This window comes from Oryza glaberrima, chromosome 6 (assembly GCF_000147395.1).
Source record: "Oryza glaberrima chromosome 6, OglaRS2, whole genome shotgun sequence".
Taxonomy (NCBI): domain Eukaryota; kingdom Viridiplantae; phylum Streptophyta; class Magnoliopsida; order Poales; family Poaceae; genus Oryza; species Oryza glaberrima.
The window spans coordinates 2,258,039-2,284,565 of NC_068331.1; the positions used below are offsets into that span (position 1 = coordinate 2,258,039).

General features: G+C 46.1%; 2 protein-coding genes and 2 long non-coding RNA genes across 5 annotated transcripts; 1 reads left to right on the plus strand and 3 right to left on the minus strand.

Moving 5' to 3' along the window:
• Window positions 1-2: 2 nt before the first annotated feature.
• LOC127775716 (uncharacterized) lies at window positions 3-2,763 on the minus strand. Its single transcript, XR_008018022.1, has 3 exons — window positions 2,472-2,763; window positions 1,752-1,907; window positions 3-696 (listed from the first exon to the last, which is right to left on the minus strand). It is a non-coding gene; the product is annotated as an uncharacterized LOC127775716 (long non-coding RNA).
• A 2,967-nt stretch (window positions 2,764-5,730) lies between these two features.
• Window positions 5,731-8,217, minus strand: LOC127775415 (uncharacterized). Its single transcript, XR_008017971.1, has 3 exons — window positions 8,045-8,217; window positions 7,782-7,940; window positions 5,731-6,001 (listed from the first exon to the last, which is right to left on the minus strand). It is a non-coding gene; the product is annotated as an uncharacterized LOC127775415 (long non-coding RNA).
• A 1,416-nt stretch (window positions 8,218-9,633) lies between these two features.
• On the minus strand, window positions 9,634-11,641 carry LOC127777567 (uncharacterized). The gene is made up of 3 exons (XM_052304172.1): window positions 11,423-11,641; window positions 11,265-11,321; window positions 9,634-10,613 (listed from the first exon to the last, which is right to left on the minus strand). The coding sequence occupies exon 3, from the start codon at window positions 10,607-10,609 to the stop codon at window positions 9,824-9,826; it is 786 nt and encodes a 261-aa protein (XP_052160132.1). The 5' UTR covers window positions 10,610-10,613; window positions 11,265-11,321; window positions 11,423-11,641; the 3' UTR covers window positions 9,634-9,823.
• A 6,702-nt stretch (window positions 11,642-18,343) lies between these two features.
• On the plus strand, window positions 18,344-25,031 carry LOC127776686 (uncharacterized). Of its 2 annotated transcripts, none has more exons than XM_052303193.1 (18): window positions 18,344-18,585; window positions 20,027-20,137; window positions 20,236-20,337; window positions 20,430-20,554; window positions 20,635-20,901; window positions 21,050-21,222; window positions 21,374-21,417; window positions 21,764-21,844; window positions 21,928-22,056; window positions 22,139-22,263; window positions 22,337-22,597; window positions 22,897-23,030; window positions 23,114-23,194; window positions 23,276-23,457; window positions 23,780-23,894; window positions 24,021-24,204; window positions 24,324-24,434; window positions 24,547-25,031. In XM_052303193.1, the coding sequence occupies exons 2-18, from the start codon at window positions 20,053-20,055 to the stop codon at window positions 24,670-24,672; spliced, it is 2,325 nt and encodes a 774-aa protein (XP_052159153.1). In that variant the 5' UTR covers window positions 18,344-18,585; window positions 20,027-20,052; the 3' UTR covers window positions 24,673-25,031. The 2 variants fall into 2 exon arrangements, with proteins under 2 accessions (XP_052159153.1, XP_052159152.1); XM_052303192.1 differs by having other exon boundaries at window positions 20,042-20,137.
• Window positions 25,032-26,527: the final 1,496 nt, after the last annotated feature.

Below are 26,527 nucleotides of genomic sequence, written 5' to 3' on the forward strand. Positions count from 1 at the left end.
TCGCATCTTCAGAGGGAAAGAATCTACACCATCGGCACTTGCTAGCAAGATCATAGATGAGCTTCGTTTGGGGGAAATGGCAGGTGCCAAGGGAGTGAAGTGTATTACGTTAAGAGATTAGGCTTTTGTTTTTTTAGGGAGTGCAGGCAGGAAGAATTTCTCCGGGAACGTCTCCCATGTCTTCTGTTTTGTACAGTTTCTCTCACTTCTTCTATAATATAAAACCAGCTTGCTAGATTCTTTCAAAAAAAAGTTCTGAAAAATGCCTAAAACTCATTAGCATCAAGGATCAATTATTCTAGTGTCATTGCCTCTTAAAAATAATTTATAGAACTCATTAGCATGCAAGGAAATTGACGAACTAAAGGACAGAAGCCAACACAATGGAAGTCATCACAATAATCTGATCCAACTTTTTTTTTTCATAAAACTATTGCAATTCTCTTTCTTCATCAACATCCTGCAAATAATTACACGATGTTCTCCATGATTCATACAAAACAAAATCATCCTGAAGCTTTGCTTTCTCCTTGAGAAGCTGGTTACTATACTCATTCCAAATGCCATACAAATGTCTATTTCTCCAATCTAAAGAACAGATCAATATCAACCCTTACTAAAACCATATGCTTTTGTCATGTGATCTTTACAAAGTGAGCATGATCTAAATAGCTTTTTCCCATGGCCTCCACTTGCCTGAAAGATTGAACAATTTACCATTGATCAAATGCCTAGCTGCTACAACTCATATCATATCATATCTGTATGCAGTTTTTGTCTAAATATAGTAAATAGAGTCATGATGCAGACCAATAACCACATAAATATAATGGAGCACACCTGAAAAATCATGCCTAAATTAAGGAAAACCTGGTAGAGATTGGTTCTTTAATCCTCTCACAGCACACCAAGAAAAGGACTATAGGGAAAAAAATCTCATGTTGTTTGTGCTTGGCAGTGTGGCGATCAATCTCGTGGATCCAGATTTCGGAGTCACGTTGCTGTGTCGGGCAGACTTAGTTTGCATACTATGGTACTAATAATGCCCGCTCCAGTCATTTGAATATCATAAATAGATGAAACTCAGAAATATCCAGATTGAATATATCATGCAAATATCCAGAATCCCAGATATGCACGGTAGGTTGTTCCATCAATCTACAAATCCATGTGTGCCTGAATACTGGAAAGTGCTGAATTTCCTTTGTATTAAATGCCTTACAACCCACAAATTTCCTTTGTTTTAGTTTATCAATTTGACGTGGCCAAATTTCAAGTGTGAGTGAGCAAATACAGTACTGAGCTTCTGAGGGTAAAAACTATGTTATCTTGGGTTATTTTTTTGTATGAATCAGCAAGTGTGAGTGATCAATTTGACATGTTAGACAAGGCAGGATAGCAATCCAGTGAGAAACCTATTTACTGTGCTAGCTCCAAAAAAATAACTTTGCAAGATCACATATTTTTTTCTACTGAAACCATATTCCTGTTTACTTATTGAAGGGAAACCATATTCTTGGTATGTCTGCCTTCGAAACAATTTACTCTGCTAGCTCCAAAAAAAAATGATCAATTGTTATATTTTGTTTACTGACGCCTGCAATTGCCTCCATATCATTCTTATGCAATGATTGTCTCATGAATACAAGTACATTATTCACTACTTGATTTTTTTCATTGGTAATTTTTTTTTTGTATGGAATTGGGTAAGAAAACATATAAATGTGATGAGAGCTGAGGAGAAACATGACCTGGTGGCCTGGTAGGTTCAGGTTTGACAGCTGTGTCCATCAATCTGTAGCTTCAAGGAACACATATAAGATGTAGACAGTGTAGAAAACAGAAAACTGAGAACCATGGGATCATCTTGAAGAGAAACCCGTCAGTATTGTGCTGATCTTCCTTTCCTATATAAGAGTACCCACAAATTATATGGGAGCTGCATATCTATAGATTAACAGTTGAAGGAACACATGCACTGTTAATTATGTAAATTTACTGTGAAACTGAGAGCTGAACTTCAGATAATAGCTTCTGCTTTTTTAAAAGAAAAGAAGAATATAAGAATATATGTTATTATATGCAAGTTCTTTGATTGGGCACTAATAGATGACAGAAGATGATAGAACCTCACTGGGAGACACAAATTAACATGCTCAAGCAGTTCATGAGCAGCAAGGCATATTGGCATTATGTTTATTTTAAACTACAAGAACCAGATGTGATTTTGCGTGTGAAGGGAGTGAAGGGGCTTGTGCTTCAGATTAATTTTGCGTGTGTTTCATGTTGAATTGAATCTTATTTATCCCTAGCAGGGGCGGATCGAACTTGGACTTTTGGGGAAACATATAAACAGAGCTCCATCCAGATCTAGAAGAGAAGCTAGGGTTAATGCAAGCAAATTTGAGACAAAAGTGGGTGGAAAAGAGAGAGAGAGAGAGATGAATCAGAAAGATGATGTGGGTGCTCACCGGGATGCAGCAGGACCACGGCACACCTCCCCTCCCCTACTTTGCTCGCGAGATGGGGGGATTGGCACGGAGGCTACGATGCGGGCAGTCGGCGTCGGGGATCCGGTGGTGGCGACGGTGGCGCGGCGGTGGGAGGAGGGACCAACGACGGCTGCGAGAGAGGAGGGCGTCCGCGATCTAAAAGAGGAGAGGGAGGCGTAGGGGACTGGGAGGGAGGTGCGGTTTCCGCGTCCTCGGTGGCGGCGGGGCTGGGCGATGCGGATGCAGCGGCGCAGGGGAGGAGGGGCGGCGGGCGGAGGGGGGGTGGCGGTGGCGAGATGGAGGGCAGCGAAAGGCGTGGCAGATGGGAGTGCGCGGTGATTTTGCCGTTGGATTTAAGTCCTCGGATGAATTTGGATCGTTGGATGTGTGATATGATGAATGATGAATGAGTAAAACCATTTGTTCAACTATAGGTAGATAGATTTGTTTACACCCAAATTTGGCACCTAGGCTTAAAATAGGAAATATTGCCAAAATTTGGAAGTCTACTGGTTTCCTTCGAGATAGGCCGGTCTGACCGCCGTGTGTTGGGTGGTCAGACCGCCGGTTGAAGGCCGGTCAGACCGGCGGTATGTGGCCGGTCTGACCGGCAGGCCCGAGTCCGATTCTGTTGCGTCGGGTTTCGAGGTTTCCTTGCTCGGGAAGGCATGTTTCGGGTTTCCTTTGGTTTCTACCCCGAGTTGGATGTGGAGAAGGGCCTGTAGTGGGCAAGACCAACCCCTATATAAGGGACAAGGCCGGTTCATTGTAAAAATCAATCTACTATCAATCAATCGAATCGTTCTTTTCATATTGCTTTTAGTTTTCTCTTAGTTTGTCCATCTTTGTCGGTTTGCGCCGTAAACCGTCCGCCGCCGCTGCGAGATTGCGACATCTCTTTGTAGGTTTGTCCTGAAAACCTTCCGTTTGCCCACGAGACGGGTAGTTATCTAGAAATCGGCTCCGCTAGCCGGTTTAGTTATCAAACCCATCTAGGTTTAGCTATTTGCTAGATCGAGGTGGTTGGCGACTCTAGAATCACCGCAAGGCTTAAGGTGCTACGATCGTGCTTGTCAACTTGTCAAAAAAGTTGCCAACAAGATTATCGTGTATCTCCGACAAACTCCCTAACTACACCATTAAATCTATGATTTATAAACAAACGTTTCTCTGCTACCATCCCTCTGCTCGTCTACATCATGTCCCTTCTTTTCATTATTGTGTTTTAGCACCCGCTACCACTTCGCTACTCCGTTGTTGCCCCTCTAATCGACTCTTTGCCCACTACTTTTCTTAATCAGGCACAATACAAAATTGAACCTCACCATTTTTTATAGTTTTTAGAAGCCGTCACCACCAACTTATTCCTCTGCAGCTTCTCAAATTGCTCTCCTTGGCAAGTGATGCCTCCATACTCCTTTACGCCCCTCCGCACCTCTCTACATTAAGCACCTTACAAATCACGCTGAGGTTCTGTTTTTATAGTTTGTAGAAGTCACCGCCGACGCCACCCTCTTCATTTGCCACCCTCTCAGCTTGCTCTCCATGGCAACCACCATCTCGTTGCTTATTTTGCCGCACGCTCACTTGTATGCCTAGTCTGTCATCTTTCATCTTTGTTATCATCAATACTTTGTAAAATCGAACATCATTATCATTATGGTTTATTTTTAGAAGCCGTCACTTCCACTTTACTAATTTATTGCCTCTTGGCTCGCTCTTCATTGGCAACCACCATCTCCCTGCTCTTTTGTCGTCTATCCACTCATTAGCCCACGTAGTCTCGTTTCTGTTTTGTCATCAATGCCTAGCGAAATCGAAATTTATTCGCCGCGATTATGTTAGAAGTTTTTATTATATTTGTGATTGTAATTTTAATGATTTCATCTTTATCCGGAATTCATATGTAAATCCAGTTTTGAACTTATTTTATTTTTATTTCAAAAGTTAGTTAATCCTGTGTTGTGTACTATATGGACTGTTCTTTGATATTTCTTATTTTAATCGCAAATTTTTAGTAATTTCAAAATTATTTTCCTACTTTATTCAGAATTTTCATGATCTCTTAAAGTTTATTTGGAATTAGTGTTGAAAAGCAATTTCAGAAATAATTTTTTTTCTGAGTTTCAATTACTCTTACTTTTGAATATTTATAGATTGTGCTTTGCTAGGTTGTTCAACTTTTATTATTATTTTGAATTTTAATGACCTTTTTATGGAATTCGTATTAAAAATTCAATTTAAAAATTTATTTTATCTTTTACCCAAATTTTAAACAAAATCCGGCGGCTTGGCTCTGTTATTTTGTGATTGCCAGCCCTTGTGTGCAGTAGTACGTTGATTGCAAGTGGCTTGATTTATTGTTTGATTGCCCGTGCTATTGGTTTGCTTGGTATTTATTTGGATGTACTGAATCGTGACCAGCATAGGAATCGGTGAAAGCCTAAGTGGATAGGGCTATAGGAGCATGCAAAAGGTTCTACACTAGAAAAGCTATAGAAATCTAAAGGCATCTCCCTACCCCCATCCCCATGGGCTACTCCTTGCCTAACCGACACAAGGCATGAACGACGGTGGCGGCAACGGTACCCCTCGCCACCACCTCGTCCTCATCCCCCGCCAGCACCTTCAACCATCGCCGCCGCCATTACTGTCCCTATTGGCTGCTTTGCTCCGTCGATCCAGAGAAGGGAAGGGGCGAGGTGAGGGGAGGGAGTGGCAGCATGGTGGAGATGAAGAGTACGGCGCCGGCCAGCGTCCTCATAGATGGTGGCGTGGCCATTGGCAATGACGGCTAGGGAAGGACGAAGAGGTGGTGGCAGCACATGAAGGGCTCCTTTGGATGCACAGGGAGAAAACCCCTGGGAAATAATCCCCCAAGGGGATCTTCCCTGTGACATATGAACTCCCTCCATTTCCTAGGGAAGTTGCTCCCGTGAGGGAAAATTCCCCTACGTTCATTTGGAAGACTCCCACGAGAGGAAATTCCACGCTCCATTCCTTTGAAAATGCTAGCTGCTAGGGTTTAAAATGCGTAGCATGATAAAATATAAAACCCACGATAACTAACGAGCAGGAAAAAAAAATCAGGATGACAAAATAAATTCAAAAATTTCATAGAAAATTTGGAATATCCACAGAAAATTCCAAAAATTCAGACATTCATATGGAGAAGGCATATAAAATTTGGTAAAAATTCAGAAAATTCACAAATAATTTGAAAAATTCAACATTCAGCTAATACAAAATATGACAAATTACATAAATTGAACCTTGGATGATTGGAATATTTTACATAGGCATACATTAAAATGACAGATAAAGCAAGCTAAAACATTAGTGTCATGTCTTTTCAACAACTAATGTGCAATCATTAACAGTTGACACACAAATAGACATACATGTAAGCAAAGGTTAAGTGGAAAAGATATAATCCTTGGAATTTTCAAATAATCATCTCGGTGCAACTGGTCTTAATCTTTACTCTTGTCACCGGTAGATCCCCAAAACTGCAATTTCACAATAGACAATCTGTCAATTTTTTTCTCAAATAATGGTTGCAAATCAAAACACAAGAAACAAGGGACAAATTTCGCGAATCATCGCTGAAGCGCTAATGTATTGCATCCACAATTATGCTTCCAGGATTCTATACAAGAATTATACATCCAGAATTTTGAGGGCTATTTTCATGTACTAGACTAATGTACTTTCTACATGCATACTGTATTATGTTACCAGAATTCTACAGTACTACTCAGGTAAGTTTTTCATGCTATGCTGCATACAAAGTAAAAATTCCTGCATCATTTCCCATTGCATACAACCAGATAAATAACCACCAAACAATTGCAAACAGAGTTTTTAATGGACACTTAACAACATTGGAGACAGGAAGATCATTAAAAACTGATAGTGATTCAGAATTATGTATTGCTCCCAGAATTCTACACCAGAATTATGCATCCATAATTTTGAGAGCTATTTTGATATTTTTCATGTATTCCAAAATTCTATGTAGTACTAGTCAAGTAAGTTTTTCATGCTATGTTGCATACAAGTAAAACATTCTGCATCCTAGGGAACTTGACATAGAAAATTCTGCATCATAGGGAACCTGGCAACAATAATATCTCAAATTCTCAATCAACCAGAACTTAACATGATATTTCCCATTGCAAGTATAGCAGGGACCAATACGAAAAATAGTTCATCATCCTCTAGTAAAAACTTTCTAATTTTCTCGTTTGCAGAGCCCATCACTTTTCTGTTAGAAAATCAGACTAAAATTACAACAAAAAATTAAAACAACTGATTAGTAAAAAATTGAGCAAGATGGGAATCATGGCAAACACAAAAGGGGCAAGAAAGAATTATGCAAGACAGCATGAGCAGGTCTGCCACTAAAATTGACGGAGCAATACTGTACGTAAAAACATCTCAATGCAGTCACTAATTGTTCCTGCAATAAGAGCATGCAGGAAGAACACCAAAACAGGTTTAATTGCAACAATTTCTTTTATGTGCTATGGTTCACTGTCTCATATTCAAAACACAATTTCAATTCAGCCATGTTATATACTACAATTCAGTGATTGACTAGCACAGACAACAGTTAAATCAGCTAGAATACTTCAATGAACAGCCTACTAAAAAATCTTATCTGTACAATGTACTTTGCAAACAAAAATCATCATGCCATATATTGTGCAAACAATGAATAATAACATTATTAGGGGTAAACATGCAGATGCAGTGCAACACGTACTTGTCCACTACTATATTAGTACTCATCATGTCTGCATATAGCTGCTATAATAGTACCCATGAGTGCTGTGCACAATACACTGTACAAGATATGAAATCAACTGAATCCTGAATTTCTGATCATCTCTGATGGCACATGCAAAACTTAGCTAAGCTGCCATTAATTAATTAGACATACTGTTATGTGGATCGATCTTTCGGCGTATCGATGAAATGAACAAGTCAGTGCTAGCTGTATATAAGCTAGTAATTATATGCAGCAAGACAAATCTCTGTGATACTACTTAACAGCAAAACAAATCTAGCATGAAGGAGATAGATAGTCATAATCATCTCTTGCAGTGCGTTCTCACAATCCACAGACCAGAAACTCCATTGAACCCTAGCACCTGCGTGTACCCATCCCTCCACCGATTCAACGCTCAAGAACAACATAAATCTACCGGGACAACACAGAACCAAGCTTACAACGGGGAAGAAACTACCGGAGCAAGAATTCTTTGCGCGCGTGGAGAAACAAACCAAATCAAGAAACAACCAAATTCTTTGCTGCCTTGGATCTGCGCCTCAACGCCTCCTCCGCCGGTGCGTCGGGCCGCCTTGGATCTCCCCCCTGTCCTCCGCCGGTGCTGTGCGCCCGTGCTGCCGGCGCGCCGCCGCGTCACCGCCGCGCTTCTGTGCCTGCGATGCGAGAGATGAGACCGAACGGAGGCGGAAACCCTAGAGGAGGAGGAGAATGGGAACCCTAGGAGGAGGAGAGGAGGGGAAAGAGGAGAAGGGCTTACCCTTCTCGCCGGAGGAAGAGTCCGGCGATGGCGCGTCTCGCCGGAGGAGGAGGCACGGCGGCGCCCGCTCTTGGTCGCCGCTTTTGCGCGAGAGAGCCAGCGGCGGATCGGGAGAGGAAAATTTCCTGACCTCGAGAGGTCAGGTTCCTTTCCCTGGGGTTTCCCCGCGGATTAGGCCGGAAAATCCCTGCCTCGTGGGCTTCCAAATGGACCAGAAATAATACCCGTGGCAATTTCCCCCGCGGGCCTTTCTCCCAGGGAATGGGCTGGGATCCCGGTGGTATCCCGGGCTGCCAAAGGAGCCCGAAGAGCAGCGGCAAAGGCGAAGGCGGAAGAGGATAGAGCGGCGGAAGATACGAGGCAGAGAAGATAAGATTGATAGGAAGTTTTGCAAAAAAAAAAAAAACATGGTGTTTATTAGAATTATAGCGCCAGCACTAAAAATAAAATATTGTATTTCTTATTAGTATATAGGGCTTTTTACAAAATTTATAATGAGTAAAAGCGGTGAAAAGATTGTGTCACTATTTTATAAGGTAGCAGAACTATTTTATAAGGTAGCAGAGTTTTTTTTTTTTGGCAAAATGACATGTGCATGGCATGCATGCGCGCCCTGCCAGACTCAACCGAGAGTCCGAGACACGCCAGAGGCTACCGAGACACGAGAGAGCGTAATCGCGCCTGGAGAATAGTAGGTACTGTGCGCGGCCGGTTCTGCTCACCTAATGGCATCCACAATATGGTGAAATAGTAAGTAGTAAGCATTGAATACATTCCTATTACCAGGTAACATATATTGTGAAAGTGGTAAACAACTACTATCAGAGTATAAGCTTACTACCAAGTATTAGCACTTTATGGTGGGCCTCATCTATTTTTTTAGTTGTGTCATGGCTCATGTTTGAATACTTTTTAAGATGGGTCCCACCTTATTACCCACTTTACACATATATACATTGTGGTGTCTCTCCAACCTCTTATTACCACCTGATATGGGCCCACCTTACTACCTAGTTTTGCAATAAACACTGAGGATGCAGAGCTCTGCCAACCCGAGAAGAAAAAAAAATCAAAAATATGAGAAAAACAGTAGCTTTAGGGCTTTTATAAGTCTTCAAACCTGACCCAAGCTGCTCTTCCCTCAGCGCATATAGTATATTTATCCAGCAACAATCAAGAAACCATACACAGAGGTCCTCGGATGAGAACTAGTATTTTCCATCAGAACTTATCATATTCACATAGCACTATATTCCATCAAGTTAGTGAAACTATCTTTTACTAATTGCTACTTCCTCCGTTTCATAATCTAAGTCATTCTAGCATTTCTCATATTCATATTGATGTTAATATATCTAGACACGGAGGAAGTAAATATAAAGTTATGCCCCTAACATATACTGCTATCATGATTTAACAGGCGTATGCATGATGAGGGTTTATAATAAAATGATGTTCGATTATGAGAGCAACATGGCAGGTATCACTCGATGAAGGTTTGGAAGAGTAGCAAGCTCCACCCCCATTGATTAAAAAAGAGAAGCAGCAAACAGGTGTATTAAGCAATAAACTAGTTGATAAGTTACTGATAAAAAAGAAGGATCATAGCGATAGTTTGGCATTAAAGACTAAGCCCGCAAATTGATAAGTTATAATGATAGAACGGATACATAGTGCATTATAGACTAAGAGATGAATTGTAATAGTTGGGATACAGCAACAAAATGACAGACATTCTTGTCACCCCACCTCTCATCAGAACTTTTCTCTAACAACAACCTAGACTCTTTGCCGCCTTCCTCTTCCTCCCCCACTTCCTGTAGCCTTCCTCTTCTTACCCCCGCTAAGGTTGTGGTTCCTCTTTTGTGGTGGATCTGGTGGATCAAGAATCGATAGCACCTTCTGGAGATGGCTTGCATTGAGTGCAACTTTAAATTCAGCACCTGAACAACCTGTTGCAGGGCGACAATCCTGCAAAATGATACCAATGGTCCTTCCAGCTGTCCCAGCATCCCCCGTACAAAATACAGGGGCACCTGTTAATCTGCTGACTCCTTTGCTGGTCTTTTGAAAATAGCTACAGCTGACCATGAAGTATTCATGTGAATTTGGTACTGCATGATTTGGAGTTTCAACTGGGTACGACTCAACCGACCTACTACTGGTATAAGTGAACACAAACCGGGTTGTACTATGGTTGAGCGGAACTCGCATGAACGTGCGCGAATTCTCCAGCCCAGCGTTGCCTTCCAACAAGTGAATAGGCTGGCACCAAAGGTAGAAATCAGTAGCCAGTAAACAAAACGCACCATGTGTCCTAAGAAAGGTAGCCTTTAACTCTTTTTTGTTCCAGAAAACAACCGTCAAATCGTTCTCTCGACCCTGTACAAACTTAGATGAAGTTATAACCAGTGTGGTTCTGTTTCCGGATCCCCCAACAAACTTGGACCTGACTACGCAACCACAACAGTACTCATTAGGATCTGTATTGACTCGAACAATCACCACCGATTCTTGGGCTCTATCACGAGCTGACTCAGCTTCAGATTGTATGTTCGATGCCATTTTCCTGGAAACATTATTTATATTGGATTACACATGCAGATTCAAATTAAGGCCAAGAGTATCATAAAAGAAAAGGTTAAGGCCAAGAGCTACTAGTTGAGAAGATATTATGCTACTCCAATGTACAGCAACAACTCAATCAGACCTATCAAACGTAAAGCACATGCTTACAAAATCGGTTGGACAAATCAAACGCATAAACCCAGACAGCAGCATCATAAATGGACAAGGGTACCATATACAAAGACGAATCTAAAATCACGAGCAAATCTAGCTTAACCCTAACCAAAAGACCCAGCAGATCATGAGAAGAACTCATCTAAGAGCAGACTACAAGCACAACCCTACAACTCCAGATCAACCACCTAAGCCACAAACAGATCGCACAAGCATGGCAAGCATATCAGAACAGAAATGGCACAGATAAAAAAGACTACTTCTATTGATGTTTGGAAACATCTTTTCTCTTCCAGTGAGTTAGTCAAAAAAAAAAAAGGACTACTTCCACCATCTACGAATAGAAACAATGCGGATCCAAAGGACTACTTCACCGCATGGACCCCTAACCTTCGATTCAATCCATCAGAGCGAGCGACCACAGAACCGATCGATCTAGCGGCGGAGGAGGAGGAGAGGGGGACAAGGGTCAACGTGCCTTAAGCCGGAGGAGGAGGAGAGGAAGGAGGCCGCGCCGCACCCGCTCGAGGTAGACCTATATGAACAAGAAGGGAGGGAGCACAGCACACGCATCAGAACGAGATCGAGATGTAGATCCAGGGTTAGGTTAGGCCGTTAGGGTGAAAAGGTTAGTACCTGCGCAACCGGAGACCGGAGCCGGAGAAGACGACCTCAGCAGCAGATCGACTCACCGGAAACGAGGGAGAAGGCGAGAGTACGGCGGCCGGCGGCGGAGGAGGCGAGGTCGAGCCGGCGCACGTCGAGAAGTAGAGGAGACGACTCGAGAAGGCGGCGGCGCGGTGGGTGGGAAATGTTTTAGGGTTGGGGGTGGCCGCGGGGCCGCCTGTCGTGGAGAAAATGGGATTTATACCATCGTCAACACGGGGCTTCGCTGAAATGCCATTCTACAATTGGGATTCGTCCAAATACCACTCTCAACTGAGACTAACATGCTGAAATACCATCCCAAATCATTTTCATCAAAAATAAAAGAATTTACTCTATTTTTCACATGAGTTGACGAAATTACCCCTAAATCATTTTCATCGTTAGAAATCAATCGGCTGGGAGAGCGAGACGCATAGGGTTAGGGTTATTGTTCCGAGCGCCGATCTGCTGCCGCGCCGTCCTGCCCTCCCCTCCGGCCACGGCTGCCACCCCTCGCGCCGACGCCTCCCCTCGCGCCGCGTCGTCGGCCTTCCCTCATGCCGCCGCGCCGCCGCGCCACGTTGCGGCCGTCCCGTGGCGCCGACGAGGTCGCCGCCCTCCCCTCACGCCGCGGCTCGCCCCTGACGCCGACGAGGTTTCCCCCTCCCCTCGCACCGCGGCTCAGCCGGCGCCCTCCCCTCACGCCACCTCCTCACGCGGCATCCACGACCGGAAGCCAGCCTCAATCCGTCGCCGGCGACCTCCGCACACTGCGCGCCGCATCAGCTCCACGCTGGAAGCTGGCCTCGATCATGTTGCCGGCAACCTCTGCGCGTGATCTCTTTGCTCTTGTTTGCTCTTGGGATTCTTTGTCGTATGTGCTTTGCGTCCTATACACAACTCATGGAAATAAATCATGTGAGATCTGCTTTTTCTTTCTCTGTTCTTCGCATTTGTTAATGCCTTATTGCCTCGTTCCAACGCGAAGGAAACGAAAAAAGAGATTAGAGTGGAATGGATATTTTAGTTTCTCCCATGGAATGAAAAGTAAAGGAAAATTCCTGTGATCTTCCTGTGATTGCTGTGATTGATTTTTGTGATCCGAATGATAGGAAAAGGAAAAAATCCTATGAATAGTAATCCCTAAAAAATCCCATGATTTTATCTAAAAAAAATCCCATGATAATCCACCACTCCGAACAAGCACTTAAATTAAATAAACAGGATCAACTGGGGGCAGTTTGGTCATCAAAGTTGGAAGAAAAGGGGTAAAATGATTTTGATTTACTATAAAGGAAGAAAATGGCGTTTCAGCGAAGTACTCTCAGTTGAGAGTGGTATTTGGGCGAATCCCAATGTAGAATGGCATTTCAGCGAAACCCCATTTTGACAATGGTATAATGCCCATTTTCTCCCTGTGGTGATGGGGTGACGACCCACGCCCAGCACGAGCTACCGGGCCGGACCAGCACGGGCACGAGGATCTCTGGGCCAGGCTGCGCGTCGGCCGGACCAAAAAACCGGGCTCCGTGCCGCGCTGACGGGCTGCGGGCTGCATGGATATATCTACGGAAAAAGTATACTTTTGACTCCCTCAACTATCCCCGAGACAAAACCGGGTATATCGACTCCTCCAACTATTCAAACCGGTGCAAACAATGCCTCTGGTGTTTTCGTAGGTGGTTTTGAATGACGTGGCGGGCTTGACCGAGCTTTGTCCTACGTGGCGCTTACGTGGCATTAGAATAAAAAAATAAAAAAAATATGTGGGACCCATATGTCATTCAAACAAATAAAGTAGTGTGGGACCCACATGTCATCCTCCCTCTCCTTCCCTTCTTCCTCCTCCCTTCCCCCCTCCCCCCTTCTCTCTCTCCCGCGGCCTTTCTCTTCAGTGGGGATGGCGGCGGCGGCGGCGGTACATGGGTGAGCTGAAGCGCGCCCTCGACGCACGCGGCCACGCGCTGCTCGAGATGCCGACGGGCACCGGCAAGACGGTGGCGAGCTCCTCCCACACGCGCGGACGACGGCGAGCTCTTCGCCCAAACCCTCGAGAGAAAACCCAACACATAACATTCTGCCAAGGGGACTAATCGGCGACGAGATCAGGAGAAAAATAGCCCCCAAATCGACGCAACAGCACGTTCTCCGGATGAAAAAAAAATCTCAATCCCCCAAGCCGCTAGATCAAGCCCCACCCACACGGCCGCACCAAACAACAAAAAAAAAGGGGGGGAACACAGTGGGAAAAAGCAGGGATCTCACCTCCGCTGTTGCTGCAGAGGGGAAATTGCCAAGCACCGCGACAGAGGCTCGGGGATCTCTCCGACGAAGGAATCCACTCCACCAGCCGCCGCGCCGATGAAATCGCCCATCGACCAAATCGCCTCCTCCCTCGCGCATCAGTGGAAATCACATGTATGACCGAGGAGCGCGCGCAACCCGAGCCTAGCGCCGGGATAGCCGGAACGATGACCGCAAACAGATGGAGCTCGTCGCCGGCGAGCTCCTCCCCCGCGCGCAGCGCGCTGGTGAACGCCACGATCAAGAGGGTGGTCGTCGTGGTGCCGTACAACATCTCTGTGGTCCAGATCAGCAACTTCGTCGTGCCATCGGGCGTCCTTACGAGGCCACAGCCGCTGCTCCGGACCGCCGTCGCTGCCGCTCCCCAACCGCCACCGCTGCCACCGCTCCCCTCCGCCTCGTCCCCACCGCCACCGCCACCGTTCCCGAGAGAGAGATAAGGGAGAGAGGGGGGAGGAAGAAGGGAGAGGGAGGATGACACGTGGGTCCCACAATACTTTTTTTTGAATGACATATGGGTCCCACATATTTGTTGTATTTTTGTTTTTATCCTAATGCCATGTATCTACATCAGAGATTAGCCTAGACAAACCCAATCCGGTACCTACGGAGGCCGGCAAGAGAGATCTAGTGCTATCTCTGATCTCGTCGAGTTCATATTCGAAGATAAAGGCTACCTCGTCGTCGAGTACGAGTTGGTGTTCATGCCGCCAAGTCGACGATGGCTAGATAGGTTATCCCAATCGTCTCAATTGTTGTATTATGTGATTTTCTATATCAATTCCATATAAACAGGATGTAGGGCTATTGCCTGTCAGATAAGGGGCCTGAACCTGTATAAAAGTCCTTGTCTTCATATCTTTTACATCAATCTCGCATATACCCTTGTCGGTGATATGGGCCCGGGGGTACCCACACTAAGAGAGAAGGGTCCTTTCCTCTAGCCACGTGGCCGCGCAGCTTGTCCCCCCATCGGGGGGGAGGGGGGTCGGGCGCGCGGGTAATGAGCGCCCCTCGGGCCTGAGAGGCTGCGTCGCCCCGAGGCCCTCACTCAGCTGCAACGGCAGCTGAGTAGGCGGAGAAAGAGGCGCTACCAGGCGCATTGATGGGTGGCGCCCCAACCACCGCTGCCGCATTTAATGCGGCATGGCTAGTCGTGCGATGTCCGATCGATTGATGTGCGTCAATCGCCCTTGACCGGGCTGAGACCAGTCGCAGGCGGATGGGACGGGCTGCAGCGCACCCATGCTAGGGCTGTCAACGAGCCGAGCTCGAGCGAGCTCGTCTGCCTAGGCTCGAGCTCGATATAAGCTCGAGCCGAGCCTATAAAATGTTCGAGCTTTCCGACAGGCTCGGCTCAAGCTCGAGCTTGATTTTTAAGTAACGGAATATATATTTCAAAGATAATCTTTTAAAAAAATAATTAATTTCTAGTTCATCGTATTAATAGAAGAGGGAAAAAAGAATAAAATAAATATACGATGTCAATATAAGACATACAAATAACATATTTGATCTCCTAATTTATTAAATAACAACAAAAATCATATATTACTAGACTCGTTAGAAGCTCGAGCTCGGCTCGACAAAGCTCGCGAGCTTAGGGAGACGCTCGGGCTCGGCTCGTCTGGAGCTCGAGCCGAACTCGTATCGAGCCTAGGACGAGCCGAGCTCGAGTAGCTCGCGAGCCTCAAGCTTTTTTGACAACCCTAACCCATGCCCCACCCTGTGTCAGGTGGCGTGGGGGCAGGTATGCCCCGTCCCATCGACGCCCGGAGACCGATGTCCGACCGGTGCATCCCCTGTGCCTGAACCCACAAAGTCTCCAAGAAATTATGAGGGAATGAAAGGGGATGTCCCCCCCGTGTCAGGCGAAAGACTGCGCTGGGGACCACCTGAGGACGGGCGGCCACCTTACTTCTGGTCTAAGGCATGGGTGGCGGCTCGACCCGAGTTGATGTGGGCCCCCCTCCAATGACAAGATGTGTAGAGGTGGTGCATGTGGTAACCCCTTGAACTATAAAAGGAGGACCTTGCCCACCGAGTAAGGGGGATTCGGAAGATCTTGAACTCTGGGGGAACGCTTGCAGATTGCACTCCCGGATTCAAGATCCCTTGTAACAACCTAAACATAAACCCACACACAGGAGTAGGGTATTACGCTTCCAAGCGGCCTGAACCTAAATAATCTTTGGTCTCACTCCCCGTTCACCATCCACCTCGCTAGCTGAGTCCACGGCGATGACACGCTCTTGATCATCGCGCCCTATCCCCTGAGGGAACTCACAAAGGGGGGTCTCACGTCCTCCCGCTTGAGAGGTTTATACTTCGACAACCCTGATACCGACGATCCCCATACAATCCAAATACCCTAGTCGTGACTATCAAACGTGGACACTTCTTCTCTCCACAGAACCACCATGTTTGCATCGACCATCGTTGAAGGATCGACGCCTCAGAGTAGAATTCTAGTGGTTTTTTATAGCATTGTCGGTTCTCCCATCCAAAAGCTTGCCCGCTTGTTCCCATGGATAGCATGAGCGGCAATTATAATCCGGTCCTCCTCTTCTGCACCAAAGATCACATGTTTAACACGCAATGTAAAATATTCTTGCTAGACTGACACGTTGGTCCCACTTGCCAATCTTCTCTCCCTCCTGGATAATCTCTCCGTCCCTAAATATTTGACACCGTTAATTTTTTGACACACGTTTAACCGTTCGTCTATTCAAAAGCTTTTTTAAAATATGTAACAATGAATCAAATGATAGAAAAGTAACATATTTTTTTAATAGGTCAAACATGTGTAAAAAAAATCAATAGTTCGGTGGGACGCGGCCGCAAATAAGCACGTGTATGGGCTATTTCTTTGGGGAATAAGTTCACCAGAGGTCCCTTAACTTAACAGCGAGATTTTTTGAGGTCCCTTAACCACAAAACCAGAAATGTGTACCCCTAAACTCCCTCAAACCGTTCATGGGAGGTCCCTCGGCAGTATTTTTGCCCGGTTTTACTAACGTGGCATCCTAGTCAGCAAAAAATTTTTAAAAAGTACGTGGGACCCACCTGTCAGCTGCACATTCTCTTTTCTCATCTCTTCTTCAGTGAGGCGGCCGGGCAGATGAGGGCGTGGCGACAGGCGGCGGTGCGGGCACAGCGGCGCACAGGGAAGAAGCGGGAGAGGGGAGAGGAGGTGGGCGCGGCGGCGAGCGGCGTGGAGCGAGCGCGCCAGCTGTGGCGGGAGAGGGGGAGAGAGGCGGCTGGGACGGCGGGAGCGGCGGGCAGGGCAGCGGAGCGGCGGCGCTCGTCATGCTCCAGCTCTTCACCGCCGGCGTCGTCGTCGTGTTGGTTGACCTCCACGAGCGTGGTAGGCGGAGCAGCGGAGGGCGGCGGGCGATTACGACGGAGCGGGGGCCTGGTCGGCGAGCGGCTGGGGGGCAAGTGTGGCTGCAGAGCAGCGGCAGGCGGTCGGCGGCGACCTCTTCGCCGATGCGGCGCGCCACCCCCTCTCCCGCCGGCCTCATCTCCGCCCTTGAAGACGAGGTTGATGGGCTCCTCGTCGTCGTCGCCGTCCCCGGGTGGGAGCGGCGGCGCGGGAGGCTCGTAATCATCGTCGTCAGGCAGGGCGGCCTTGGCGCCCTTCTTGCCGGAGAGGAGAGAGAGCCGGCCGAGCTTCACTCGCGAGCTTGTCGGCGGCAATGGTGTCCCTCCGCGCGCGAGAGAAGAAAGGCCAAAAGCCCGTCAGCGCATGCATGCTAGCTATGGGTTCTCAAGTGAGGGATACATGCATGCAGTAGAGAGAAAAAGACCAAAGCAAAAGCAGCTTGTGATTGATTTGCAGGCTGCACGGGTTGAAAGTGACAAGATCGATCGATCGAATATATATGTATATATTCATGACTGAATGCATATATGCATGTAACTCTAGGCCTCGCCCACGGCGACGACGACGGTGGAGAGCCGACGACGAGGGCGGCCACGGCGCACGGCTGCTCCGCCCGCAGCCTCCGCTCCGCCGCCGCGCTCCGCTGCCTCCGCTCTGCCGCCGGACGACCGCGCCGCGTAGCCTCGCGCACGCGGCGACGACGGCGGCCACGGCGCGCGGCTGCTCCGCCCGCAGCCTGAAGGAGAAGAGGAGAGAGAAAAGAAAAGAGAAGAGGAGAGAAGGAGAAGAAAAGAGAGGAAAAAAAAGATGTGCAGCTGACATGTGAACCCCATGTATTTTTTTATTTTTTTTGCTGACTAGGATGCCACGTCAGTAAAACCGGGTAAAAATACTGTCGAGGGACCTCCGGTGAACGGTTTGAGTGAGTTTAGGTGTGACATTTCTGGTTTTGTGGTTAAGGGATCACAAAAAAATCTCGCTGTTAAGTTGAGGGACCTCTGGTGAACTTATTCCTTTCTTTGGTAAGCCGTACCTGTCTCGTGGGCTTCAAAATCGATGGGGGGGGGGGGGGGTGATTTGGCCCGCGTAGCCGATTTCCACGCGGGCTTCCTGCACAGATCCTGTCCGTCCATCCAGTACTGATCCGGTGGCCGTGATTTGCTCATAGCATGGTAGCCCTAGTAGCCCCCTTCATCTGGATGCGTCTCCACTCACCAGCCTCCTGCCCTCCTCCCTCCCTCCCTCTCTCTCTCTCGGCCAGCGATTGCCCGCTAGGATTCCTGCCCTGCATCACCCTCCCCCATCCCTCTCGTTGCCTTGTAAAGATTCTTGCGGTACTGGTGTTTTTTTTTTTTTTTTATTTCTTCCCATCGCCATCGTTGTTCCAGTCGTCCGAGGCAGCGGAGCGGCTACCCTCCGGTGCGGGCTCCGGCGAGCACGCTCCTCCTCCCTCCGGTAACAGGTTAGCTCTTTTCTCCACCGCCACCGTGCCGCCGCCCCGGCCTCGCCGGCGCCGAAAGGCGTCAACGTGCCGGCGCGGCCCCACCCCGCCGGCCTCCTCCCCCTCCCCTTTGCCTCGCTTTGCCCCCGCCACCATCACCGGCCCACCGCCCGCCCTTGTCCGCCGCCTCCCAGGACCTCCTTCTAAACACGATCCCCCACTTCCCCCTCCCCAGCGCCACCCCCCACCCCACCCGGAAACCCTAACCCTAACCCTAGTTGTCGTGACGCGGTCGGAAAACGCGCGCGACTTCTTTTGCTAGCGCGTGCGCCCTAATTAGTATTCCTCGTTTTTTCTTGGTCCGATTACATGCGTCATCTTATTGGAACTTTACTTCAGCGGGTCGACTTCTTTCAACGAGATCGCTTGATTGGGTGGTATAATATTGCTGTCACATAGTATAATTCAAAAGATCAATATCTTCAAGCATACAGTGTTTCTTTAGAAACCCCCTTAATGAATCTAGTACCAGAGTAACAGCAGCACATGGAATTCTGAAAAAAAATATCACCAACTTATCTTACATGGAATATTGTGCAGTTTCAGATTAGTTCCATAATGTTCCTTTTTTTTAATTATGAAGAGCTTGACTGCTTCTTTGGTGCTTTTTGTATGCCCAGTCTTCACTAAGTGGTAGAAGAGAACATGCTACATACTCCCTCCGTTTCATATTATAAGACTTTCTAGCGTTGCCCACATTCATACAGACGTTAATGAATTTAAACACATATATATGTCTAGATTCATTAACATATATATGAATGGGGATAATGCTAGAAAGTCTTATAATATGAAACTGAGGAAGTACCTTCCAATTGGAAGGTGAAGCTAGGTTTGATTAGTGACTACCTTAACCTGCACCCCGAAAAAAAATACGGAGGCTTAAGTGAGCTCTTTTCTTTCTGTTGTGTTTGTGGGAGCAGCCTTTGCTCCAAGATGATACCATAAATGTATGTTTGGGGAACATACTTGGCACTCGAAATAATACAGTTGGACACAACCTAAGGAATAGGCTTGTACATCAGGTGTGACGTTGCACTGTCCTTGTCACGTCAGCACTCCATGCTATAGCTGATAGTTGAGTTAACAGTGGCAGAACTTCATGTCATGCATGGTTTTTGCAAACTCCGTAAGACATGTACAATAACAACTAGCTAATATTTACGAACAATCAATATATCTACTTGTTGGCCATGCGCAATTTAGATGCAAGCTCTGCGACTGCCAAGAAATTATGCTTTTTGGCTACCTTCTTGGTGTTTCAGGCAACCAAGGAAGGATCAGCAACCCTGACATAATTTACATACTTCGCATTCCTGATTAGTTGCTCGGTTATAGTTTTATATTGTTGCTTCACTGCTTATGACCCCACATTTTGCCCCTTTGTTTTTATTTCTAAAAGAAAGTTCTGCTTCAGTCTTGAAAAATATGCGGAAAGCTAAGAGGGGCGGTGGTGATCTCCCTAGAAGCTTTCATAAGAATAGTAGAGCCTTCAAGAATGAGTGGATCTCAGGTCTGCTAGATCTTTTCCTCTTTTCTGCTACACCACCGGCGTTTGCACAGTTTATGTGATTATTCACAGCTGCTTTATGTTTTATTTTCTTCAACTAGGTGACCTCCTTCGGAACTCTAAGCAAGATGTTTGGACTGGTCTCAGTGATGGGCTTAAATCATATTTGTCTAAAAGTGTCGCTTCTATTATTTTGTTCAATGGTGATTATATACGCTTACTCTTCTCAGTTTTCTAACAAGTATATATTGAAATGCCACCAGTTATAAATGATTCAACTTGCGATCTTCTGTAGGAGACGAAATCTTATTTTCATGCTCAGGCATCGCTATGGAACACCAGTTTTTTACAAAGTTTTTGACTACCGCAACTCTGGTTAGAGCTCTTAATGCCACGACCAAACACCATGATGACTTAAAGGTTGGTGCTGACAGTCATCCTTTACTAATCTGTTTACTTCTGATCATTGTGTGCTCATTTCTCGCTTTTTCATTTTTTAGATTCAAGTGCGCCTTGATGGCACCAGACTGTATGATGGGTATATGGCTGAATATGATTTGGATAATGACTTTTCTGTTGTCGAAGTCTATAGTGTCCGTGATGTTCAGGTTGGACCTTTCCAAAGTGCACTTGAAAGTCTGCCCCATGGTGAGGTGTTAGCTGTAGGGCGTGACACCTCCGGCGAAATAATGGTCAAGACTGTGGAGTTGAATGGCGATTCAAGGGTATCTGAGGATGATAGAGATCTTCATTGTAAAATCTCAAAGGTACACTTGCATGATGATATGAGCATTTCATTTTTATTTCTGTTAGGCATGGAGGCAACAGAAATGATTTCTTGTTTGTATTTAACTCTTGTTCTGTACAACTTTATTTTGTTCAAATGTAACCCGTGTTGCTTGTTTTATTTCTTAGCCTTGGGAAGGTGGGCCGCTTCTTTCTGTTGATGGGGATATGGTTGGCATGAACCTTTTTTTTACCAATAGAAGAGCCATTTTTCTACCATGGGGCACAACTCTCAATCATTACTTGACATTCGTGCAAAAGAAGACTGGCCTTGTACAATCAAAAAAAATGAAGGTTCACAGGTATGTCTATTTAATCCTCGCTTCTCTGTCTTGTTCCTTGCCTATGATTCTACCCACATAGTGTTTGGCACCATTTTTCGTATAAGTGCACTGGTTTGATCCATTTTACTTTTTGATTAGTAGTCAACTAGTCATTTTTTATAATCTGCAGGCCTGAAGCATCCATAGGTGAGAAATCTAACAGCCATCCAGAAGGTGAGCACACAGGCACTCCTCACAAGTGCTTAACATCGTATTGTTATGCAAATTATTGAGTTCGTAATGGTACCTATTTAGAAGCTGTGCAAGTTTAGCGTTTACATTTGTACATCAATTATTCCGGCCCTTTCAGTAGTACTCTTGTATTGTTGGATCTTATTAGTTAACATATGTACACTATGGGTATGTTCATGCACGCTGACTTCTAATGCTAATTGTTGCTCAGGCTGTTATAATGATATAACTCATGTTACATGCTATGTATGCGCAGAGTTTATGTGAATTTACTTTCTGTGTATAGTATTAGTATGTCAGTGCTGATCACTTCACCTTGTTGCACCAGTACATGGAGATTTTCTCAACCAGGAACAGTTAGATCTAGACTCCATGGGTTATCCTATGTTACCATCCTCCATGTTAGGAGGTGAGTCAGTGCTTCTAAAATTTGCTGATCTTTTACAGCTCTCATGTAGCACTAACAACTTATTCTACAATGTATTTATCCAGCTGGCATGATCTTGGTTAATTCTTTTGAAGACCCTTTTGGCGACATATATGGTGAAGGTGTCTGGAGAAAATTCAGCAGAAGAGCTTCTATCCTAAATCGCAATGTTGTCGCACTGGCTTCATTCAATGGTGAGTTTACAACGGTGTGACATTTACTATTTCATCTCTGTTTCGATTACAACTAGCTGGTAACCAGAATCATGGCATGCAGGAGAAAAAAGGTTTTTTGCATGCACAGGTTTTTTTATTGAATGGAGTGGATCTAAGATGATTTTGACATCAGCGAGCTTGGTTAGAGATTCTGGTGATGAGAACAAGATTGATGAAAACTTGAGGGTTGGTGTTCATTGTTTTGTGTCTGATGTTCTTCTAAGGTGCTGTTTAAATCTGATCACTGTATTATTTGCAGATTAAAGTGTTTCTTAACAACCAATGCAAAGAAGGGAAGTTAGAGCATTGCAATCTACATTACAACATTGCTCTAGTCAGTGTCAAGTACCGTGCTCTTCGTCCATTAAATACGAGCTTTGATTGCAAGTCTTCTAGAGTAGTGGCTGTAGGGCGTTGCTTCAATTCTGGCACGTTAATGGCTACTAGTGGTCGTCTAGTTCCTTGGACAGGCACACTTGACTGCCAGTTCCTCGCACGTTCCACGTGTAAAATTACTAAGGTAATAACTCTCTTTTTTCTATTAGGTGTAATTTGACTGTCTAAAAGAGAGCTTTGACTGTAAATTCCTGTCATTAATTTGCTTACAGTTAAAATATGGTCATGGTAAAGTACTTTGGAATATGAATCTGACGGTATCTTTTGATGAAACCTAGATAATATTACAATTGTGAAAGCTTGACATTGGACAGACTCTGCTTTGTGTTTCTGACAAAGTATATAGTTGCATTGGAATGAATTAGCTAGCAATGTTTTGAATAGAAAACAGTAAATCACAACTTATTTATGTTAACTTGCTAGGCTGGGATTGGAGGCCCTCTTGTTAATCTTGATGGCAATGTTATTGGCATGAACTTCTATGACACAAGAATTGGAACTCCTTTCTTATTATGGGAAGAGATCTGCAAGATTCTAGCATCGTTTGAGACAAAAAGGTATTAGCATTGTTCATGTCAGTATTCTAGCATTGTTCTTTTTTGGAGCATTTTAAGAAGCTTGCTGATGCATAATCTGACAGTGAATCTGGTGGTGATATTGGCAATGCCTCTCGTGCATGTTTCTGGAAAATGCCAAGAGATGTCAAAAATAAGGTTAACAGGTTGGTATTCCGATCCATGTTGCTATTTATTAGGTTGAAGTTAAGTTTTGGATATATAAGTTATTTCGTTGAAATGAACAGGTGGCCTGTGCCCAAGCCACGCTGGTGCCGTCCTGAAGATGCTGAATCTGATGATGATGATAAGTTAGCTTTTGATGATATTGGCCAGCTTCAATACAGTTATATTTTGGGACGTAAAGTCAAGCTCCTTCGTCTCACAATCCCCATATCGGTTCCGATTGTTGAAGCTAAATCCACTGATGGTTAGTAATTTGTCTTCATGAACCTTTTGCCAACAATCCTGTTGACTGTTGTGCTGACTGGTCTCTCTCCCTGATCCAGTATTGCAGCTATCATATTCATCTGCTTTTGTTAGTCGACTCCATCCAGCAAATTTTCCAGCATTTTTCATATGCAGTGCTTTACCCCCATTTATTTTTTTATATGCAGTCATTTCATAGTTTAGGACCTAAATCTGACAAACATTTTCTTACTATTAATGATTCTTTTTCTAGACGTGCATGTATCCTAAACCTGGTTGGCAACCTGATATACCCTTTTAATCGACAATTTCATTTGTTACAGAGCCTGGAGTTGATCCTTTCGCACAAAGGAAGCAAAAGAAGAAGCGGGTAGAAAAGCAAGGAAAAAACAGACTAGAGAACTTAAAGAAAGCTGCAAAAGTTGGTGCTTTGCCAAGGTTGTAATCCTTTACTCACCTACTGCTTACCCCTCCCTCCTATGAATTCCTTTTCGTACCAGTAAGGAACATTGAGAATTATGCAGTATAGTCATCTAACAGCTCTCCAATATATTTTGTGTGCAGTCATATACAACTTGCTGCAACGTCCTTGCCCATCACAGGAACTAAAGCTGATCTTCCGAAAAAATCTAGAAAAGAGGATCTTGAGAATGTTGCTGGCATGGGATCTGCAACAGCAAGTGGTGGGAAGTTTGATGAGAAGTTGCCTGGCGAGAAACCTCCAAAGCATCCTGGCAAACATAAAAAGGTTTTTATATCTTAATGGCTTTGATTTCTGAGTCTGCCTTTGTAGGCTGGCTTTGATTTCTGAGTCTGCCTTTGTAGGCTGAATTTGTGAACTATAGCTGAATCATGTTGTTTCTGCAGTTTATCCCAGTTGCTGAAGGGGAGGGAATGGGCAACCTGGGGAAACAGCAGAATAACAAAATCCTGATGTCTCTACTTGCCAGAAACTCTGAACAGCTTGATGTTTGCAAGGCAAGTTCCAGGATTCAATGGAGTATATTAAATTGTGTTTTGCCCACCATCATTGGCACTGCTTGTTCTGTTTGAATGAACTAACCGCATCTGTAAACATTTTTGTAAGCAGGCAAACACAATGTACAAGGTGAAGAAGGAAAAGCGAAGAAGGAAAGACAGAGAGATGGCCTCGAGATCTGATAAGCTCAAGCCCCAGAAGAAACCTTTCAAGAAATCATCGAAGAAAAAAGCTTAGGTCAACATCTTTCTTGTGACTTGTTTTTGGAGGTGACCATAGTTTTGAATGCTCAAGGAGACCTGTTGCATCTTCCTATGTTTGAATCTATGGGAGAATTACTGTTGTTCCTTGTACTGGTTAAGAGTTATGAAAGGCCTGAATGATGATACAACAAGATCACAAATCTCTGTTATGCTGCCCTGCTATGTGCGTATTATATTTTCATGTTTGGATGTGGTTTGCAAGTCATCTGTATTGATTCCTGAAACCCATTCCAAAGGATGTCCTGACAAACTGGTTTGTGTGATTGGTTATCCAGTGACAATCTGATGCTTGGTTCTCAAGTGCTAATCTGAATCATCGGATAACCTGATATCCATGCATGTGTCATCGTTTGCAGTTGTATTGATATGGTTTGCATGCATGTGTCATCGTTTGCAGTTGTATTGATATGGTTTGCTTACCCAGCAGCATTAGTGTTGTTGAAATTCGAATGCCTTGGCAAATGGCAACCATATATATCAGCCTCTACGTGAACTGTCTGAAGTAGATCATCTATGATCTCTAACTAGAAATGTGAGCGCGGGTTGCCATCATTGGGGAGGAGGAGGTGCAGGAGGGCGAGCGGCGGCGATGATGGGTCGGCAACGGAGGTGGATTTGAGGGGAGGGTAGTGGTGGTGGTGCTTAGCACGCCCTTGGATTTCGACGGCCTCTTTGGCCCGGTGTCCGGTGCGACGAGCATGGTGTCCGTCTCCGGCGCACCCTGCCATTGGTCACTGGAGGAGTTGGGCTTGAAGTAGCCGGGCTGCCTCCTGATGGAGGCCAGCATCCTCCCCTCCCGGTGCGCCACGCCCGTACAGAAATGTGGGCACTGCGGCGGCGGCGGCGGCGAGCTCGCCATTAGATTCCTTCTTGAAGGAAAAATTGAGGAGAAGAGGAGTGGAGAGTAGCACCAACTTTGGAGCTTGCCTCCAATGTCGGCGGCCACGGCTCCGGCGAGGTCGGCAACGTGGCGGAGAGAGGCATGGGCGAGGGGGTGGACGCAAATGTGGTCGACGGCGCCGAGGCGCGGGTGCGTGCCAGAGTGTGCGCCGAAGTCGAAGGCCTCGAGCGCCGCCCTAACGAGAGGGGAGGGGAGGCGGAGGACGAAGGCGGCGATAGGGGGAGGCCATACCACGGCGACGACGGTGGCCGGGCGGCTGCCCCAGGGCGCCGTGGGGTTGGGGGGGGGGGGGGGGGTGGTTGAAAATAGACATTTGGCCACGTTCAAAAAGCGGTTTCGCTGAAATGCTATCCCAAAACGCGTTTCGCTAAAATATCAGTATAAAGCACGTGATCACAGCCATTTTGCCATTTTCGTCATTTTCAATTCCATTTTCGCTGCAACGTGGCTTGACAAGACCAAATTACCCTTGCTCACCAAGCTGCTGCTGCTTCACCAGAGCGACAGAGACATCTCGGCGGAGCTCCTGGCGGTACTTTACGCCAGCGTCCGCGCCGACCTCCGCCCGGTCTTCGCCTTCCTCACCGACGACCTCGGCGTCCCGGACACCGCCTACCGCCGCATCGTCGTCAAGTGCCCCCAGACCGTCGCCTACAGTGTCCGCGGCCAGCTCCGCCCGGCGCTCCTCTACCCCCGCCGCCTCGGTTTTCGCGACGGCCGTGTTCTCGCCTTCTGGACCCATCCTCGACTGTTCGACAACGAGGAGGCACCCCCAGCCGACGCCGACGCGCGCTGTTCCACCGGTGCTCGGACTCACTCAGCGAGCCGGTGAGCAGCGGCACGCACGCTCCGTGACGCCTACCCTCTGGTCTGCTCGCCGCCGAGCCGCCACCGACCACGTCCCACCGCCTCGTTGTCCCGTGCCTTG

Coding starts and splice junctions, on each gene's coding strand:
- LOC127777567 (XM_052304172.1), bottom strand. CDS start 10,609: ATGGCATCGAACATACAATCTGAAGCTGAGTCAGCTCGTGATAGAGCC.
- LOC127776686 (XM_052303193.1), top strand. CDS start 20,053: ATGCGGAAAGCTAAGAGGGGCGGTGGTGATCTCCCTAGAAGCTTTCAT. Junction 20,902..21,049: donor TTCATTGTAAAATCTCAAAG/GTACACTTGCAT, acceptor TTTATTTCTTAG/CCTTGGGAAGGTGGGCCGCT. Junction 21,418..21,763: donor ATCTAACAGCCATCCAGAAG/GTGAGCACACAG, acceptor TTGTTGCACCAG/TACATGGAGATTTTCTCAAC.